Genomic DNA, 16,521 nt, shown 5'->3' with positions numbered 1-16,521 from the left:
TGCCATTTACCTTCTGGTTCTTCCGGAAAGCTCTCGTCCCTCTCTCTCCTTCGAAACCTTGACTCAAGCTGTTCTTAAAATCGCCACAAATACAGCTTAGAAAGCTTCAAAAACCTGCGATTGCCACGTCCTACTCGTTCAGTCGTCGACATAGTATCATAGACAATATGATCTTTTCTCGTACTCTGATTGTCGCCGCCTCGATGGTCGGGCTGGTCAGCAGCCAAACCTGGACTGCTGTGAACATCAGTGCCATTGATCAATCCACACGAAGTAGGTCCCAAGTACATTAGATCCTTACACTCGAGCTCTGTCTGACTACTTCGATCCTGCCAGGCAAATGGTGTCTCGATCAGACCTCGTCCTGTCCCCTCCTCTGTCTCCAAATCAATGCCACTGGCGATCCAAGACAGAACGAGTGCGACTCTGTAAGTCCAATTCGGCATCGCGGGCCACCTACTAGAATAGTTTGCTGACAGGCTTCCTTTCTCTTCTGCTAGGATTCTCTCTCTTACCAGTGCGTTTGCTCCAACGGCATCTCTCCAAACACCTCCGAATACTCTCAAACCATTCCCTACTACCTATGCACCGAGGCCAACAACGAGTGTGTGAGCCGATGCTCCGAAGCCGACTCGGCCTGTCAGTCTGCTTGCCGCTCTGAGCACCCTTGTGGAGCTCAAAATCCCACGCGGTACAATGTCACTACAACAAGTGCGACATCGAACCCTACCAACAATCCTGCTACGACCACGACTCTGGCCGCATTCACAGGAGAGGCCACGAACAAGAACGCAGCAGTCAGGATCTCGCCTGTTGACATCGGCCATGTGTATGGTCTGTGTGTTGTGGTGGGTTGCTTCATTGCTGGTTTCGCAGTGCTGCTGTAAACTGCTCGCGTGAACCCCCATTAGATTGTGACCTGTACATTGATACAACTCGGGACAGTTTTCTGGATTGTAATTCCTTGTCGATTTTTTTCTAAGATTCTGTCAGCGTCATTCTATGTCTTTGTTTCTGTTTTCCTTGCATACAGCATGGAGTCCCCGCTATCGTCATTCCGAGCTTATTCTTTTCAAGACTTTGTGGCCTCATCTTGTTCTGTGACATGTTGATCAACTTTCACGACCCTCGCCTGTCTGAATAATCATAATAACGGTACTTCCTCTGGAATTGTTGCAAATACATCTTTAATGACTAGGAGTAGGTATGACTGCTTGGAATGGCATTAGCTATCCAACACAGTGACGCATGTGGGAGATAAGCATTTACTCCAGCTGATGTGGAAGGTTACAACACCTCAAGCCGGATAGAACGTCATGCATATCAGTGAAGAAACGACCAGCTAACGGACAGAATTTGAACATCTGAGAGATCTACGGCACCTAGATAGGGGTGCTAATAGTCACTGTTGGGACTGGCTGTTGATCTCAGATTTGGCTACTACCCTCTTTCAAGACGCCCCTCATTGATGAGTCTTTCCTGCTCCGTCTTGACTTTCTACCCCGTTCCTTCGCCGGAGAGACTCCTTCCTATCCCGTCTTGCTGCCCGTCACGTTCATCTCTCAGCGGTAATCCAGAGATCGCGCGGTTCAGTTCATTTCTTTCTGGGAGAGCGTGTGTACCCACGTTCAAACTATCTCAGTCACCTGGCCTTTTCTTCTCTCAAATCCAGATTATTCTCCCTTTGAACTGTCATCGCAACACACCCAGACGAGGTTGTACTCACAGGGTGCCTAGGGTAAGGATGAGCCAGCACCTCTCGACTGGCATTTGGATATGCCCACATGTGAGATGATCGATTGCTGATAGCAGCAACAGGGTCCATTCTGTCAACTCTGCTTGCAGAGAGGTCATTGCCTGAGCAGGTGCCCTCTGAGAGAGGGACTCATGTTTCTCGTATGTGCCATGGCACTTCAGCTCATTATCATCATACCGGAGACTGATTTTTGATGCAGGGCCATGTGTCTATGATGCTGCAACTTCCCAACGAACCAGAGGAACCAGGGAGAATCTCGAGGCCATCCGATTATACACACAATAGGCCAAATTGGCGCCGTCGGAGAAGATGGTTGAACGCCAGCCGTCGCGTGAGAGAGCGAATTGCTAGAAGGAGAGGCAGTATGGTAGGTCCCGACGTGCAACTATATTACCAAAGTAGGACTGACATACACGCCAGTACAATCATGCCAGCCGCGGCAACCATGCAGCTGTTCAATCGGTGCCACCTCCGCCTCTCCAACCGAATACACGGTAAGCACCTCATTTCTCACGTCTACAGAGCTATAATAACAAACCAAGAAGTGCAATCAGTATGGCAGGGAACGCACCCGTAATATCTAGCTCTTTCTCATCTTCAATCCTTTATTCTACCTAGTGAGTGAAGACTTGGGTCGGATAGCATTAAGGCTGACTTTCTCGCAGCTCTTCCACAAGCGAGTCGACCATTGCAGACGAGAACCAGTGAGTGTATATCAAGTTCCTGTTGAATCGTGTAAGCTCAGCTAAAGCTCACTGCATAATAGCACCAACCAAGATCGGCTTGACGCTTGTTCCTATGTTTATTGCATGAATTAATCTGGAAGTTCATTAGCAGCGATCACTCCTTCAGGACTGAGCCGGCTGAGAGCTCTCAGGCGGCGTCAGATCGTCTTCCCCTAAGACTCAGGAACGAAACTAGGTTTCCCAGAAGCTCAAATGACGAAGGGCTAGTCAACGAAAACAACTTCGCCGAAATTGGCTACCTGGAGCACCCAGAGAGAGAATATGTCTCACACTGGGATCCGACAGCACAGGTTGATACCGTGATGACAAGAGCCGTAGGAGATGTAGTCGGGGACCATGGTGACGGGATCTTTGACAGTATCTGATGAACTGATGACTTGCTTTCTCATACTTGCGCTAGAGATGGTCTGAATGCCGTACAAGAACCACCAAATTACTGTTTTGTTGTGGAGAAGAAAGGAGGCGGTGAATTCGGCGGTCAATCCTCGACGACGGTGCCTTGGGGCTTAGAATGCCAAATAGTTTTATGCCAGTGATGATGACTTCGATACTCCATCCTTAGTGCCTCTAGAGTTGCAATCTCATATCTATTACGCGTTGAGAGCCATCGTCTATAGAATGGAATTGTTGGTTTAAGACTACTTGTCAAAAATTCAGTCATACTGATCACTTCAGTCACTTCACTGCCGTCACTAGCTCTCCGCCCTTTGTCCTGTGCTCTGTTCTCCGCATCGCCCTATCAGAATAGCTGAGATCAGCTTTGGATACACTGTGCTTCTTTTCTGCATATCAGAACTCCACTTGAAGACCCTCGCTATCTCACTGTTCCCAAAATAAATCAGATCCAAAATACCTACCGTGCCGTCGACGCAGGCGTTGCACGTGCACGACCACGGCACTATGGACTCAACACTCCCTGATGCTTTTGATGCATCTCAAACTGGTTTATACGCGGGGCAGGCTTCTAGCACAGGGGTGCTTGATCCAGAGGGTACAAATGGAAACATGATAGCATCAGCGCCTTTCGTAAAGGTTGATGGTGAGTTGACCCCAGCTAGAGGAGCGGGGAGATGAACTGTCAATGAGGGGAAGTAGCTGATGTGCATTGAAGATCCACCTAAATTTGAACTCGAGTCTTACATAGCGAACTACACCGGTTAGTAGGAAACATGGCATACGCACAAAACTCCGACGGCCGCAACTAATTGATACTCGCACAACAGGACGGACGAGATTCAATCGCTTGTATCTCATAGGCACTTGTTCCACGTATCTCTCTACGGAAGCACTCAAGGCTGCGGTTGTTGAAGCAAAGGCGGGAAAAGATGTCGTCAGGTATCAACAGGCTGTGCGAGCGTTGGCCGAAGTCTCCCCAAATGAGCCTGAAGCCATCGAGGACACGAAATGGGTGGACCATATGCAGAGAGTTGTGAAGTCTGAAACGGATCGGTTAGAGCATGAGCTGAGGGGCTACAAGAACAATTTGATCAAGGAGAGCATACGGGTAAGTGGTATATTGCTGAAAATAGCAGCGATGCTAACTTTGCATGTTCACAGATGGGCAACGAGGATCTCGGACTTCACTACCATCAAATCGGCAACTTGGTTGCCGCTTCCAAGGCCTACTCGCGCATGAGGGACTACTGCACGACACCCAGCCATATCGCGTCTATGTTGTTCAAGATTATCAATGTGGCAATCGAACGGGGAGACTGGTTGAGCGTACAATCCAACGTGCACCGGCTGCGCAACCTCCAATCGAAACCGGAAGAGCAGGCGAAGAATCAACCTAAGATATCAGCCGCCTTGGGCTTGTCCCAGCTGCACTCCGGGTCATACTTAGATGCTGCCAACAGTTTCTTGACCACTGATCCATCACTTGGGGATTCCTACAACGAAGTCGTCACATCGAACGACGTGGCGGTCTATGGTGGGCTCTGTGCTCTTGCGTCGATGGATCGTAACGAGCTCCAGCGACGCGTACTTGACAACAACTCGTTCCGCAATTTCCTCGAACTCGAACCGCATATTCGCCGGGCAATCTCGTTTTTCTGCAATTCGAAGTTCCGACCTTGTTTGGAGATTCTTGAGTCCTACAAAGCCGACTATCTACTTGACATCCACCTTCAGCGTCATGTCAGCACCCTTTTCACCCGCATCCGCACGAAGGCTATCCAGCAGTATCTCGTTCCTTTCAGCCGCGTGACGCTCGATTCCATGTTGAAGATCTTTGCTCCAGGGGTCGCTGCCGGCCAGGCGCACCCGACCGACTTCAACTCCCCCTTCGTGCAAGAGTTAATCACCTTGATCCAGGATGGAACGCTGGATGCTCGAATTGACTTGGAAAAGGGGGTTCTCGTATCTAAGCAGACTGATCTACGGACAGACGTGCAGCGAGCAGCGCTGGAAAGCCTTGTCAACTTCAGGAAAGAGGCACATCTCCGGCTGTTGCGGACTAACATCCTTCGTGCCGGGCTAGAGGTGCGGGCGCCGGGGGACGACAGAAAGCTGAGACCAGAGGACCGAGGCGTTGGAAAGGGGTTGGCTGGGCTAGGGGGCAAGTACTCTCGGTGATGACCTTCTACGGGACATTCCTATCAGTTTGGAGTCGGAGAAAGAGACCGTATTTCAAGGCTATGAATAACATTACACCTCCTTCCCTCCTCAACCCATGCTTAAGATTATGATAGAATAATCAATCTACCATAGCTTAGAGGCCCAACTATTCGAATATATGCGAGAGGTATCCGCTTGTCAGTTGTCGATTCAAGTGCGAGGGTAGCTGATGAAGTTATAACGTCATGGCTCCGTTGCATCATTGACAGGACCTCAGACCACCAGGTGCAATGCAATACCATTATAAATGGGCTCAATCTTACCTACAGTAACCAGAGGATTCGGCCAATTCTCAACTTCAAACAATCGTCATTGTATTTGTTGTGTCATTGTATTTGTTGTGATCATGGCGCTCGTCGACCAAGCCGCTACATTCCTACACCAATACGTCTACTCGTGGCTCCATAGCATCCCCAGTAAAACCCCCGACGCATTGAAACTCGGCGTCATCTCAACCGCCCAGATCAACCCTGCAGCCAGTAAAGCTTACTTTGTTTCGTTATGATGCCGCGTTGATCCTAACCAAACTCTCTAGTAATCCACCCCGCCGAATCCCACCCGTTAGTTATCCTCCATGCCATCGCCTCGCGCAATCTCTCAACAGCCCAGAAGCACCAGCGGAACTACCGTTTTACCAAAGCCTACGGCTCGTATCAGGATCTCCTGGACGATCCGGACGTCGATATCGTGTACATTTCCACGCCGAACAGCCTGCACTACGAGTGGGCGGCGAAGGCGCTCCAGGCCGGGAAGCATGTGCTCTGCGAGAAACCGTTCACGGCGAATGCGGACGAGGCGAAGAAGTTGGTGGAGCTGGCGAGGGAGAAGGGGTTGATTGTTGAGGAGGCTGTAAGTCTCTTTTCTTTTTCTGTTTGCGCGGCAGGTGCAGCGGGGTGGTGACAGATGTAGTTCCATTGGCAGTTCCATCCGGCCGCGCATGCATGGCGCCAGATCCTGGATTCGAGAGAATACGGGAAGATAATCTGTACGAAGGCCGCTATGACGGCTAGTCCTGGTATCCCCAGGGGTGATATCCGGTGGAAGTTTGACCTGGCAGGTGAGTGAGTTTTGGTATTTTTGTGTGCTAATGCAAGTGCAGTGGTTGACAAGGGGATAGGCGGCTCGGCAATGGACATGACCTATGCTTTGTCGTTTACTCGCTATGCACTGCATGCGCAGCTCCCGCAGGAGATCATCTCCGTCAGCGTGCGGCCGTCCAAGGATGACCCGCGCGTTGACGAAGCCATGTACGCGCATATCGACTTCCAAGGCCCGGACGGCAACCCCGTGCACAGCCGCGTGTATACGGACATGGCGCGCGAGAAAGTCGCGGGCGTGATCCCGCGGGTCTGGGAGTTACCGTCCATCGAGGTCGAGACGGAGAAGGCGATCATCTACTACTATAACGCGATGATGCCGCATCTGTACCACTACATCTCCATCCAGGATAAGACGGCGGGCAAGGTGAGCTATAAGAAGCAGTACTCTGGTGGTCCCTTGTGGGGCAATGTTGTGACCAGCACGGGGGAGAAGGGCGGAAATCCGCACTGGAGTACATATCGGTGGCAGCTGGAGGCGTTTGTGGATGCGGTTAAGGGCAAAACGCCGGCGTATTGGGTCAGCGGGGAGGAGAGTATCTGGCAGATGGAGTCGATTGATTCCCTGTACAAGGCGGCCAATTTACCAGTGCGGCCGTCCCAAGGGACCAAGCTGGGGTAGACAGGTTTACTACCCAGCGTTCAGTTTATGTAATATTATGTTTGATAGTCTGTACAGCAGAACCCCGTTTCCCAGCAAATGATATGGCAGAGCTATTAAGCCAGGGCCAGGGCCATAGCCATAGCGGCACCTCCAATAGCCCAGTTGGCATTCCCAGTAATCTGGGGGATGGCAGCGTTTCCGCTGGAGCTGTGGGACGGCGTGGCCGAGGCCGAAGCCGAAGAGCCAGTGGCCTGGGGGCCGCTTGTCACAGACGGGCCCGACGTAGCCAGGGTAGTCTGTCCAGTCGCCGACGGCGTGGCCCCTGTGACGGATGCTCCAGTGGTGGCGTGAGCACCGGCGGTAGCAGTGCCGGTGACCACAACGGGCAGAAAGAAAGAGCCGATGTCTGTGATCATGGCGGTGGCAGTCACATGGGTTGTGGTGCTGTCCGTCTGCGAAACCAGACAGGAGATAGAGGTGGTGCCGCCGAGATTGCAGCCGAATGCGACATTGCTGTTGAGTATGTCAGCGGCATGTTCCATTTGCTTTTTGCAACAGAGACGACATACTAGTCATCGTATGTATAGGCCTGCTGCACCGTCGAGGCGCCCTGGATAACTGTGAAACCGCTTGAGGGTATACCGCAGTCGTCACCGGCAGAGACGCAGTTGACGCGGTAGGTGGTTGCAGAGGCGCTCTGGGTTCTCACGTCAGATGGATGATCTTGAAGAGCAATGAGCAATGATGATTTCTGACAAACGTACACTGCCGAGGACTTCCGCCACGAGACTTTGGGTATCAACATAGGGCAAAAAGAGCGACACGGTGCTCTCAGCAGCGGCGGTGGCCACAGTGGCCGTCAGGAGCGTAAGAGAGCGGATGGCGTTGGAACGCATTTCGCAGAATCTCAATGAGAGTGATTATACTGAGACAAGACTCGAGTTGAATAGATCGAGGGCGTCGGAAAGAGAACAACGTTAAAAGTAAATTTCAGAAATATAAAGATTATGTTCGTACAGGCGTAAACGAGTGACTGGCAGCAAAACAGACCATTCGAAGAAAGTTCGAATGATGGGGGCCAAAGATGGCGAAGCGAAGGGAGGCGAGGATAATCGCCTCTGGGGTGTCATGCCCCTGATAAATGGCTCGCATCTTACGAGTCAGCAATTAGTGGATGGGAGGCTGCTGAGGCTGAAAGCCTAATGTAATGGTTTCGTTGGCTCGCTAATGTATGCTGAGAAGCCTCTAGCCAGATTTTATCGTAGACCTAGACTTTCATAGACTGCTGGTTCGAGATGTGCCCAACCCGACTGCCCGTAGATAGACCCGTCGTGGTTTTTGTTCAGCTGCACAAGGGCAACACTTGGTGGTTATTCCAGACCTGGATAGCCTCAGGATTGCCTAATAAGGCTTTGAAGACTGCTGATTGGATGATTGTCTACTGACTCCATTGACGGGAAACGCCGATGCGGCAGCTAGACTTTTCCAGGACTAGCGTAATAATTACTAATGCCGATTGGGAATATTAACTTACCTCCTTGGGTAAAGCGTCTGTGGGTGAAGAATACTACTGTACAGAGGCCATCAGAGATACCTCCAAGGAATGATTCCTCTACTCTCTCCGCAACAATGAGAGCGTAGCTCTGGTCGCTGCGTTCATGTTATGCAAAGTCCATTGCTTTATGTAACAAACACACACTGTTTGGGAAATACCATCAATCGAATCGCAAGAATTCTTCGTCCTGCACTTTCCAAGATCAAGTCACTGCCTACTCGTGTCGACAGTTGATCCGCCGTGATTGACACACAGCTAAGCCTCAGCACGGGTAACAGATTCTTTCGCACAGCTCATTGCGCCAGTTACGATCCCTGCGAGAAGCAGTACAGCATTGAAGCCGGCCATTATATAGAATGGACTCTTTGGAGACAAATCATCGAACAGTAGACCTCCAAGCTTGGTCAGAAACAATATCCCTGCCCCTCCATACAGGGAATAAACACCAGCAATTGATCCCTTCAGGTGGGACAGCTGGTGCCCTCTGTGACGCGGAGATCCTTGTAGCAAGGGCTGATGCTCGTCGACGTCTTGGTTTACCTGGTTCGTTGAAGTACTCCCGGGGTCCTCTGGCGTGTGGAAAATCTCCGAACCGTCGGAATCAAGGCTGATTCTGAGGATACCATTGCTCAGCACCGCCAGGCTGCAGACAATGGCCCCGATCTGGCTAATACCGATCAAGCCCATTAGAACCAAGACACCTGCACTGCCGTCTGGCCCACTAATTTGAGGACTAGGCAACAGCGCAAATACAGTATAGCCAAGAATACCAGCCAGAGATGCGAACAGAAGTGGTGCATGGTACCGGCGCGATCTCTCCGATAGATATCCAAACACCGGTGCCGCGATCAGAGCAACTAGCTGAGAGACGCCGGTCAGGATAGAAGCCAAGATGTAGGCTTTGCGGCATGTTTGTTTGATATCTCTCGGTATCGATTCTGGCACCTCGCCCTGCTCATGACCGCACAGGCCAGATCGTCGATAGTAGTGGTTGACGAAAAGGGGAATGAACAATGAAATGCCGACTGATGAGGCGCGTGCAACAAAGCCTCCCAGGTAACCGAGGAATATATCCCGGTTTTGTAGCCCTAAGTAAAGTGCTGTACCAAGTTGACCGAGGTATGGTAATTGTATCGCTCCTTTGTTCAAGTCTAGCGGGTCGGTCTCGGACGCAGATGCCTTTGGAGAGGCCCACAATAAGTGCCATCCCTTTCCTTGTTCGCTTGCAAGACCCCTAAGACCCATGAAGCAGCAGAAACTGACCAAAATTGCCACAGAAGCAACCAAGTAGTAACTGTTCTGGATGGCTTCCGAGGGTGAGTAACCCCAGCTCTGAAAACGAGCTAGAAGAGGAAGGAAAATGGCCAAAGATATGAGGGCACCGCTGCCAGCGCACATGCCCACAAATCCAGCCAGCCGAGAGGAAGGAGACTTCGCCTCAGCCCTGGATTCTCGCCCGGGCCGCAGTTGCTCGCTTGGAGTCTCTCCAGCCACGGCAGGTAAGACAGCTGTCACCATGGTTGAGACTGCAGAGCCTCCAAGGCTGAAGAATAGCCTTCCCAGTAGCAGCTGAGGGTAGACATTTCTTGCCTGCACGAATACGACCAGCGAAACAGCTATGATGCCGTAGCCGATGACGCAAACCTTAGTTGAGGGCATGTCAGTGATTAGTGATTTGAAACCATATTGGTAGATAAAACCAACGGAACGTACATTGCGGACGCCTATACGATCAGAGAGCACTCCCCATAATGGGCACGCGGCCAGCGCGAGCAGTTCATCAGCAAACCCCAAGGTGCCAACAGCGTCTCCTTCACCATCGTGTAGTCCAATCAAATCAGTGACCACAAATGAGACAGATGAATTGACGAAGACCAAAAACGCAATGGAGAAGGGACACACGGCAAGCAGATATGTGAACGTCTGAGTGCGGGTAGCTGTAAATAGAAGTTGTTGTGACGCCATCATACCAGGAAAATCATAGTCTGGCCGATGTGCTTGGTGAGTCCGCGGAGACCTTTCGACTTCTTTTTGTATGGGACTATGCTAGAGCGTTTCCGCATCAAGATCCAAGCGAGATGATGAGAATGATTCAATGTGGATATCATTGATCAGGATGATTACGGCTGATGCGTAGCCATCGCCTGTCTGACATCCAGGTCACATGATCTAATATCCATTCCCAGATCGTCGACTCGCAGATCGTATTCATGCTGTGAATCTAGGAGCTTCAAGCAGATCAATGATAGACGAGAGGAGAATATACACTACGGAATCTTCGGAGTGACACAGCAGTTGGATCAGCTTCTGCCTGTTAGTTTATATTCCGCAGTATTTCCGTTAAGTGTTGCATTGCAATCGATAACCACACGAAGCAATTAGAATTCACTCAAAACCAGCATCCAACTCTAATTCGCCCTCCAACCCTCTGACAGTCTCTCAATCACAAAAACAAATATACTCGGGAAAGCCGAGTCTTGACTCCTGAGTCTTGGCTGATTAGTGTCGCTGACGTAAGGCAAGGAACTTGGGCGGTGGGCCGGATGGGTTCCCCACGAGTTGTAGTGTTGAGTGTAACAGGTATAGCTGGCCAAAACCTCCGTACACGCGATCCATCTCCGGCCACATTTCTAATCTCTCACTTGCTACGGACGCTGTGCATCGACAGACTTTCTAATGCCTTATTGCACTTGACTTTGGCTGCATTTCCTTTTGTGTTTATGTCAATGACATCGGGCTTCCAACTCGCCTCGTTAAGTTTCTGGCCATGAGACTAGCCGCTTATGCTGGGGTAAGCTGCTCGCCCAAGGCGGAGGAAGCTTGGACTCGACAACAGGCTGACCAACATTCTCGATAGGCCTCGGCGGCTCTGGCTACGGCCATTGTCCTGAAAGCGCTTCATCAGAGAGCTAATTTCTACGCCGCTTGCGTATACCTTTCTCAGAGCAGCGCGAATCTCATGGTGAGTCTCCCCGGTGGCCATTCTAGAATCAGGCCGGCGAAATAACACAGAATACTGACTTGCCGCAGATACTTACAAACTTGTGTCTTCTCGTCGTGGGGTTTTTCTTGTTCTGGCTCCAACGTCTCCTGTACGGACCCTTGCGGCCGATTGAAACCGAACAGCTTTACGAAAAGGCATGGTTTGCGGTCACAGAAACATGCCTGGCGATGACAATATTCCGGGGGGAACTTGGCGGGTGGTTCTTGGTCATGTTTGTCTGTCTACTGGTTGGAAAGGTCTGGGGCTGGATTGGTGAAGGCCGCGTCGAGTTCCTGGAGCAACAACCCCCGGCCAATCCGCGCTTGTTTCACACCCGGCTGGCAATTTCCCTCGTATTGGCGGTTCTGTATGATTCATTCATGCTGAAATACTGCATAACGACCGTTCTTGAACAAGCGCGACCGGATATGATGGTTATGTTCGGGTTTGAATTTGCCATCCTTACCATCCTTTCCAGCTCGACCGCCGCCAGGTACACCATCTCACTAGTTGAGCTATACATCACACGGCAGCAGATAAAGGCCAAGGTTGAAGAGCGCCGCCGGGAGATTCGTGCGGCCAGAGAAGAGGCCCTACGCCAAAATGCCCAAACCGGAGAGACGCCTCCAGCTGCCGATCTTCCGGACGAGAATGATATCGACCAGATGGAGATTGATGTTCCAGGCTGGGAGGAGAAGGGTCGTTGGATCTTCTACCTCGATTTACTTACCGATTTCTTCAAGTTGACGGTCTACTTGAGTTTCTTCGCCATCCTTTTCATGTTTTACGGCCTGCCTATCCATATCCTTCGCGACGTCGTCGTCACTATCCGTTCTTTCGTCCGACGGATCACGGATTTCGTCCGCTACCGCAATGCGACCCGGGACATGAACGAGCGCTACCCAGATGCCACGCCTGAGGAGGTAGCAAGAGAAGATGTATGTATCATTTGTCGTGAAGAGATGGCTCATTGGCAGGAGCCTGCGGGCGTTGGTGAGGGTGGGGCAGCACCTGCTCAGCCAAGGCCTCGGATTCCCGAAAGATTACGTCCAAAGAAACTTCCCTGTGGTCACATCTTACATTTTTCTTGCCTTCGGAGTTGGTTAGAAAGGCAGCAGAATTGTCCCACCTGCCGACGTCCCGTCATGGCGCCTACGCGTGGCCGCGATCACCCTCCCGCAAATATCAATCTTGTTCAAGGCAACGGTGGCGCCGGTCCGCAACCAAACGTGCCGGCTGGCAATCAGCCTTTTGGTCAGAATGGACCGGCTGATAACCTACCGAGAGCCCGTATATTCCAATTTGGACCATTCCGGATTGGTTTTGGAGCTGGTCGGGGTGATCTCTTCCGCAATTTCCACCAACAAATTCATCAAGGCAATGCCCCGGCGCAACAAGCGAATAATGGAATCCCGCCCGGTGCAAGGCAAATTGGATTCGGGCTCGGTTTTGGACGGCCAACCCCCGCGCCAGTACCCCAAGCTCTCCCGACAAATACGCCATCGAACTTTGTGCAGATGCAAAATCAGCTTCACCAGATGGAATTGCAGATAATGCAGGAAATCAACAACCTCCGTGTTACTGCCGAACAGTTGCATTATGTGCGACTGCTTCAAGCAGAGCTACAAAGACTTCGCAATCCGCCTGCAGCTTCCAGCGACCCGAACACCACCATAACCCCAGCATCTACTTTCCAACCTTCTTCATCTTTGTCAGCTACATTACGTCGGCAATTCACTTCGGACCCTCAAGCATCGGCCATTCCATCCGGCGATTCTCGACTCCCAGAGGGCCTTAGCCTCCCAGAAGGCTGGTCTCTCATTCCCCTCCAATCGGCTGGACAGGGGCCAAGCGGTATCTCGAGTCCAGTTCCTACAACTGCTCCAGAACCTATCCCCACGGTGCAAGTGCGTGAGGGTCCCTCTGTCACCGAGAACTCGGCGCCGGCAGCGGGCATGAATGGGGAAAGCTCGAGTACAGTTGATGCAGCCAGATCTCCTACTTCCTCGCTGCCTGACTGGGGCTCTGAAACTCCCACAGCAGCAGCGCATTCGTATATTGAATCATCACCTCAAAATTTGGACAAAGAGCTCTTTGGGAAGCCGTCAGAAACAAAGGAATCGTCCGCATGGGATGATGAAGCCACGAATACGGACAAATCACCAGAATCCTCCTCCTCGAAGGGCAAGGCCCGGGTGGTGACAGTTGAGGATGCTGCGGACGAGGAGACTTGAAAGCCTGGCTGCCTGCCCCACTAACTGTCTTGATATCTCTTCATGGTGCATGTATATTTCTCTGTAATGTTGCTTTATGGCGTTCTTGAGCGATTCTGAATCATACCCGGGTTTGTTGTGAGTATATACCATCATATCGCCGCGCTTCTCATGTACCAAGAACATGGTACTTCTCTCTCCACTTCATTGTCTGATGATCTTAAATTCGGTTTTTGAGTCTTACCATGGAACGCTGCAGAACCATGAATGTCTCATCCTGTCTTTTGTACATAACCTTACCTTCTACGTGCTGAAGTACTGGTCTGCTCGTCCCAAGTGTTTCCACTCTTGTGTATATGGAAGTGTGACCCCCCTGGAGATGGAAGCCTATCCGCTACGTGAGATTATCTCAAAAGCATTGCAATGCTCGAAATAGAACCGATGATTGATTCAGGCTTATCAATCTTGGTTCAACCCCTGTTGAGACAGAGTAATAGGGTACTGAACATCTAGAATAGATGTTCTGGGGATACCCTGCCTTCAGAATGGCATCCACCATTCCATTCCTGCAGATCAGGGACAGATCGTTTTTACAGCTCCAATGAGACTGTCAAGCTAAATTAACCTCGCCAACACAGCCCGCGATTCAGGGCCTTGGCCTGTGTTTCACTTTTGGCCACTTTGGGGCCGTGAAAAGGAACTTGGAGATCGGATGCTAGGAGTAAATCTTTTTCATAGAGAGTATCCAAGGTATGGTCTGTTCTAACACTGATGCTGGCGAGAACAATAATCTTCTATCTATCTACCTATTGCAATTTGGGAGTTGGACTTTATTTTTTCCTACGGAGTGATCGGCCTCCTCGACCCTGCGTCGTCACCACTGATGACACGGGCTCCACCTCCGCCCGAGTTGGGGGAATAATGCGTCAGTCTTTTGTAGATCGGTCTGTGTGAACACCTATGAAGACTAAATTTTCGATTTGTATTCAACTCTGTATTATTCTTTTTGCGTTCAAGTCAATTTTTCTCGATCGAATTTCTCCCTAGTCGCTGCTTTGAGGCGTTCTGTATGCCGGCTTGCAGCTACTGGCTACAGGCTACTGGAGTCTTATCTACCTATTTGCGCCGCTTAGGTCGCAGCCCTCTGCTTTTCGCTTCTGGTACCGGATTATTCTCCTCTATAGCTGGTTCTTAGAGCCTTGCGAGTGAGCCCATGATCTGCTCACTGTCTTGAACTGGCCGGTGAGTTGTCAATTACCTCTATGGCACCCCTTATATGTCTTCAGGGGCATCTGCAGGGGTTCTCTTGAGCTTTTGCTGTTCCCGACCTTCATCGCGAGTATATTCTAGAAACTGAGGCTAATTAATATACATGAGATGACTCTGATAGCCTACTCCATTCTTCTTTTCTCCCCCTTGTATATTATTTCGTATATTATTGCATATTCTCTTCGATGGTTTCCTCACGGCGGGCGGTTCCCCTCCTTGGTCTTGCCTTTTTCGTCATCTTTCTCTACACAGTCAATAGTCTCTCGAAACAATGGCGGCGGACGCCAGAGGGCGTGGGGTCGGGCAAATTGGTCGCTTCACCTAGCCCGATACCATCCGGGTTTTCGAACATAAGTTTGGTGGAGAACCGTCCGTCCCGGACACCATACGCTCCCCGGCCGCAATATGTGCCTGGTGTCCCCAAGCCGGACGGAGCTGAGTATACGAAGATGCTCGTTGTCCCGAAAACGCAGAACGAAGATACGAATTGGATCGCGGCCGAGCTTCCCGACTGGCAGTCGGCAATCTATGTTGTCGATGACCCGTCGTCACCCCTACATCCGCCGAAGAATAAGGGACATGAAGTGATGGTTTATTTGAGCTTTATTATTGAGCATTATGACAAGCTGCCGGATATTGTGGCGTTCATGCATTCACATCAGTTCGCCTGGCACAACGAGGAGATATTTGGTGGCGATGCGGCGGAGATGTTGCGTCGCTTGAATGTTGCGCGGGTGGTCCGGGAGGGCTATATGAATCTGCGGTGTATATGGGAGCCCGGCTGTCCTGACTGGATGCATCCCAGCAACCCAGAGGATAACGAACAGAAGCAAGAGGAGACGATGCTGGCGCGGTCCTGGGGGGAGATCTTCCCGGACGACCCTATTCCACAGGTCCTGGCGCAACCTTGCTGTGCTCAGTTTGCCGTCTCTCGGGAGCGAATCCTGGCAATTCCCAAAGCGCGTTTTGTCTTCTACCGAGATTGGATCCTCCGGACAGAACTAAGCGACTACATATCAGGCCGTATTTGGGAGTACCTCTGGCATGTGATATTTACCGGTGAACACATCATCTGCCCCGAAGTTCATATTTGCTTCTGTGATGGCTACGGGCTCTGCTTCGGAGGTAAAGAAGAGTATGAGGCCTACCGGAGACTGGGCCATGAGAAACAGGAATTGGAAGATGAGCTCAAGCGATGGAAATCCCAAGCCCAGACTGTCGAAATTGCTAGAATGCGTGGTACCCTGGGAGAAACGAGCCACCTCGACATCCCCGAGCCAGGGAAAGACTCATCTCTTCAGCAGAAAATTTATGAGAAAGAACAGAAGATCAACGAGGTACTCTACAATGCCGCCGAGCGTGGTATGGACCCCAAAGCTCGAGCCTTGGAAGCAGGTAGAAAATGGACCGAGGGTGACGGCTATTAAAAGTGAGATATCTTCATTTGTTCGTAACAGACTCCAGAGCCTCCTCGCACTTCTGCAGGCAGAAGAGAGGTTGTTACAGGGGATATGCTCCAGCATTTGCGCTATTTACACTCACTCTCGCATATGATTGTCGATGTGGGTCGGATCTTGAGTTGTCGAATAGACAATTTACTTTATTTAAGATAGTCAGTTTTTGCAAAATGCTGTTTGGTGTCTGCTCTTTCGATCTTGTCAATACTTTACTCACCTCATCTC

The 16,521-nt window shown here is 50.9% G+C and overlaps 7 protein-coding genes across 7 annotated transcripts; 5 read left to right on the top strand and 2 right to left on the bottom strand.

The window, feature by feature from the left end:
- Positions 1-203: 203 nt before the first annotated feature.
- Positions 204-887, top strand: AFUA_8G04890 (uncharacterized protein; the record flags this gene model as incomplete). Its single annotated transcript, XM_742202.1, has 3 exons — positions 204-273; positions 337-428; positions 519-887. 3 exons carry the CDS (start codon positions 204-206, stop codon positions 885-887), a joined length of 531 nt encoding a protein of 176 aa, XP_747295.1.
- A 2,515-nt stretch (positions 888-3,402) lies between these two features.
- AFUA_8G04880 (COP9 signalosome complex subunit 1) lies at positions 3,403-5,076 on the top strand (the record flags this gene model as incomplete). The annotated part of the gene is made up of 4 exons (XM_742201.1): positions 3,403-3,541; positions 3,614-3,658; positions 3,759-4,006; positions 4,060-5,076. 4 exons carry the CDS (start codon positions 3,403-3,405, stop codon positions 5,074-5,076), a joined length of 1,449 nt encoding a protein of 482 aa, XP_747294.1.
- A 388-nt stretch (positions 5,077-5,464) lies between these two features.
- AFUA_8G04870 (Gfo/Idh/MocA family protein) lies at positions 5,465-6,837 on the top strand (the record flags this gene model as incomplete). The annotated part of the gene is made up of 4 exons (XM_742200.1): positions 5,465-5,597; positions 5,654-5,967; positions 6,028-6,175; positions 6,218-6,837. The coding sequence occupies 4 exons, from the start codon at positions 5,465-5,467 to the stop codon at positions 6,835-6,837; spliced, it is 1,215 nt and encodes a 404-aa protein (XP_747293.1).
- A 95-nt stretch (positions 6,838-6,932) lies between these two features.
- AFUA_8G04860 (putative GPI anchored glycoprotein) lies at positions 6,933-7,715 on the bottom strand (the record flags this gene model as incomplete). Its single annotated transcript, XM_742199.1, is given in 3 exon segments — positions 6,933-7,332; positions 7,389-7,570; positions 7,584-7,715. The coding sequence occupies 3 exon segments, from the start codon at positions 7,713-7,715 to the stop codon at positions 6,933-6,935; spliced, it is 714 nt and encodes a 237-aa protein (XP_747292.1).
- A 615-nt stretch (positions 7,716-8,330) lies between these two features.
- AFUA_8G04850 (putative MFS transporter) lies at positions 8,331-10,865 on the bottom strand. Its single transcript, XM_742198.2, has 2 exons — positions 10,088-10,865; positions 8,331-10,018 (listed from the first exon to the last, which is right to left on the bottom strand). Exons 1-2 carry the CDS (start codon positions 10,340-10,342, stop codon positions 8,630-8,632), a joined length of 1,644 nt encoding a protein of 547 aa, XP_747291.1. The 5' UTR covers positions 10,343-10,865; the 3' UTR covers positions 8,331-8,629.
- A 113-nt stretch (positions 10,866-10,978) lies between these two features.
- Positions 10,979-14,250, top strand: hrdA (E3 ubiquitin-protein ligase HRD1). Its single transcript, XM_742197.2, has 3 exons — positions 10,979-11,165; positions 11,232-11,336; positions 11,405-14,250. Exons 1-3 carry the CDS (start codon positions 11,142-11,144, stop codon positions 13,589-13,591), a joined length of 2,316 nt encoding a protein of 771 aa, XP_747290.1. The 5' UTR covers positions 10,979-11,141; the 3' UTR covers positions 13,592-14,250.
- Positions 14,251-15,024: 774 nt separating this feature from the next.
- On the top strand, positions 15,025-16,266 carry AFUA_8G04830 (DUF3431 domain-containing protein; the record flags this gene model as incomplete). The annotated part of the gene is made up of 1 exon (XM_001481358.1): positions 15,025-16,266. One exon carries the CDS (start codon positions 15,025-15,027, stop codon positions 16,264-16,266), a length of 1,242 nt encoding a protein of 413 aa, XP_001481408.1.
- Between the last annotated feature and the right edge of the window lie 255 nt (positions 16,267-16,521).

This window comes from Aspergillus fumigatus, chromosome 8 (genome assembly GCF_000002655.1).
Source record: "Aspergillus fumigatus Af293 chromosome 8, whole genome shotgun sequence".
NCBI classification, from domain to species: domain Eukaryota; kingdom Fungi; phylum Ascomycota; class Eurotiomycetes; order Eurotiales; family Aspergillaceae; genus Aspergillus; species Aspergillus fumigatus.
Note: the sequence above shows the minus strand (reverse complement) of the source record. Positions and strands in the feature narration are given on the sequence as shown.

What these genes read in the sequence shown, in the direction of transcription:
- AFUA_8G04850 (XM_742198.2), bottom strand. Translation starts at nt 10,342, where the DNA reads ATGATGGCGTCACAACAACTTCTATTTACAGCTACCCGCACTCAGACG. An exon ending in ATCGTATAGGCGTCCGCAAT is followed by an intron (nt 10,019 to 10,087) that starts GTACGTTCCGTT and finishes CCCTCAACTAAG; the next exon opens with GTTTGCGTCATCGGCTACGG.
- hrdA (XM_742197.2), top strand. Translation starts at nt 11,142, where the DNA reads ATGAGACTAGCCGCTTATGCTGGG. An exon ending in GACTAGCCGCTTATGCTGGG is followed by an intron (nt 11,166 to 11,231) that starts GTAAGCTGCTCG and finishes CATTCTCGATAG; the next exon opens with GCCTCGGCGGCTCTGGCTAC. An exon ending in AGAGCAGCGCGAATCTCATG is followed by an intron (nt 11,337 to 11,404) that starts GTGAGTCTCCCC and finishes GACTTGCCGCAG; the next exon opens with ATACTTACAAACTTGTGTCT.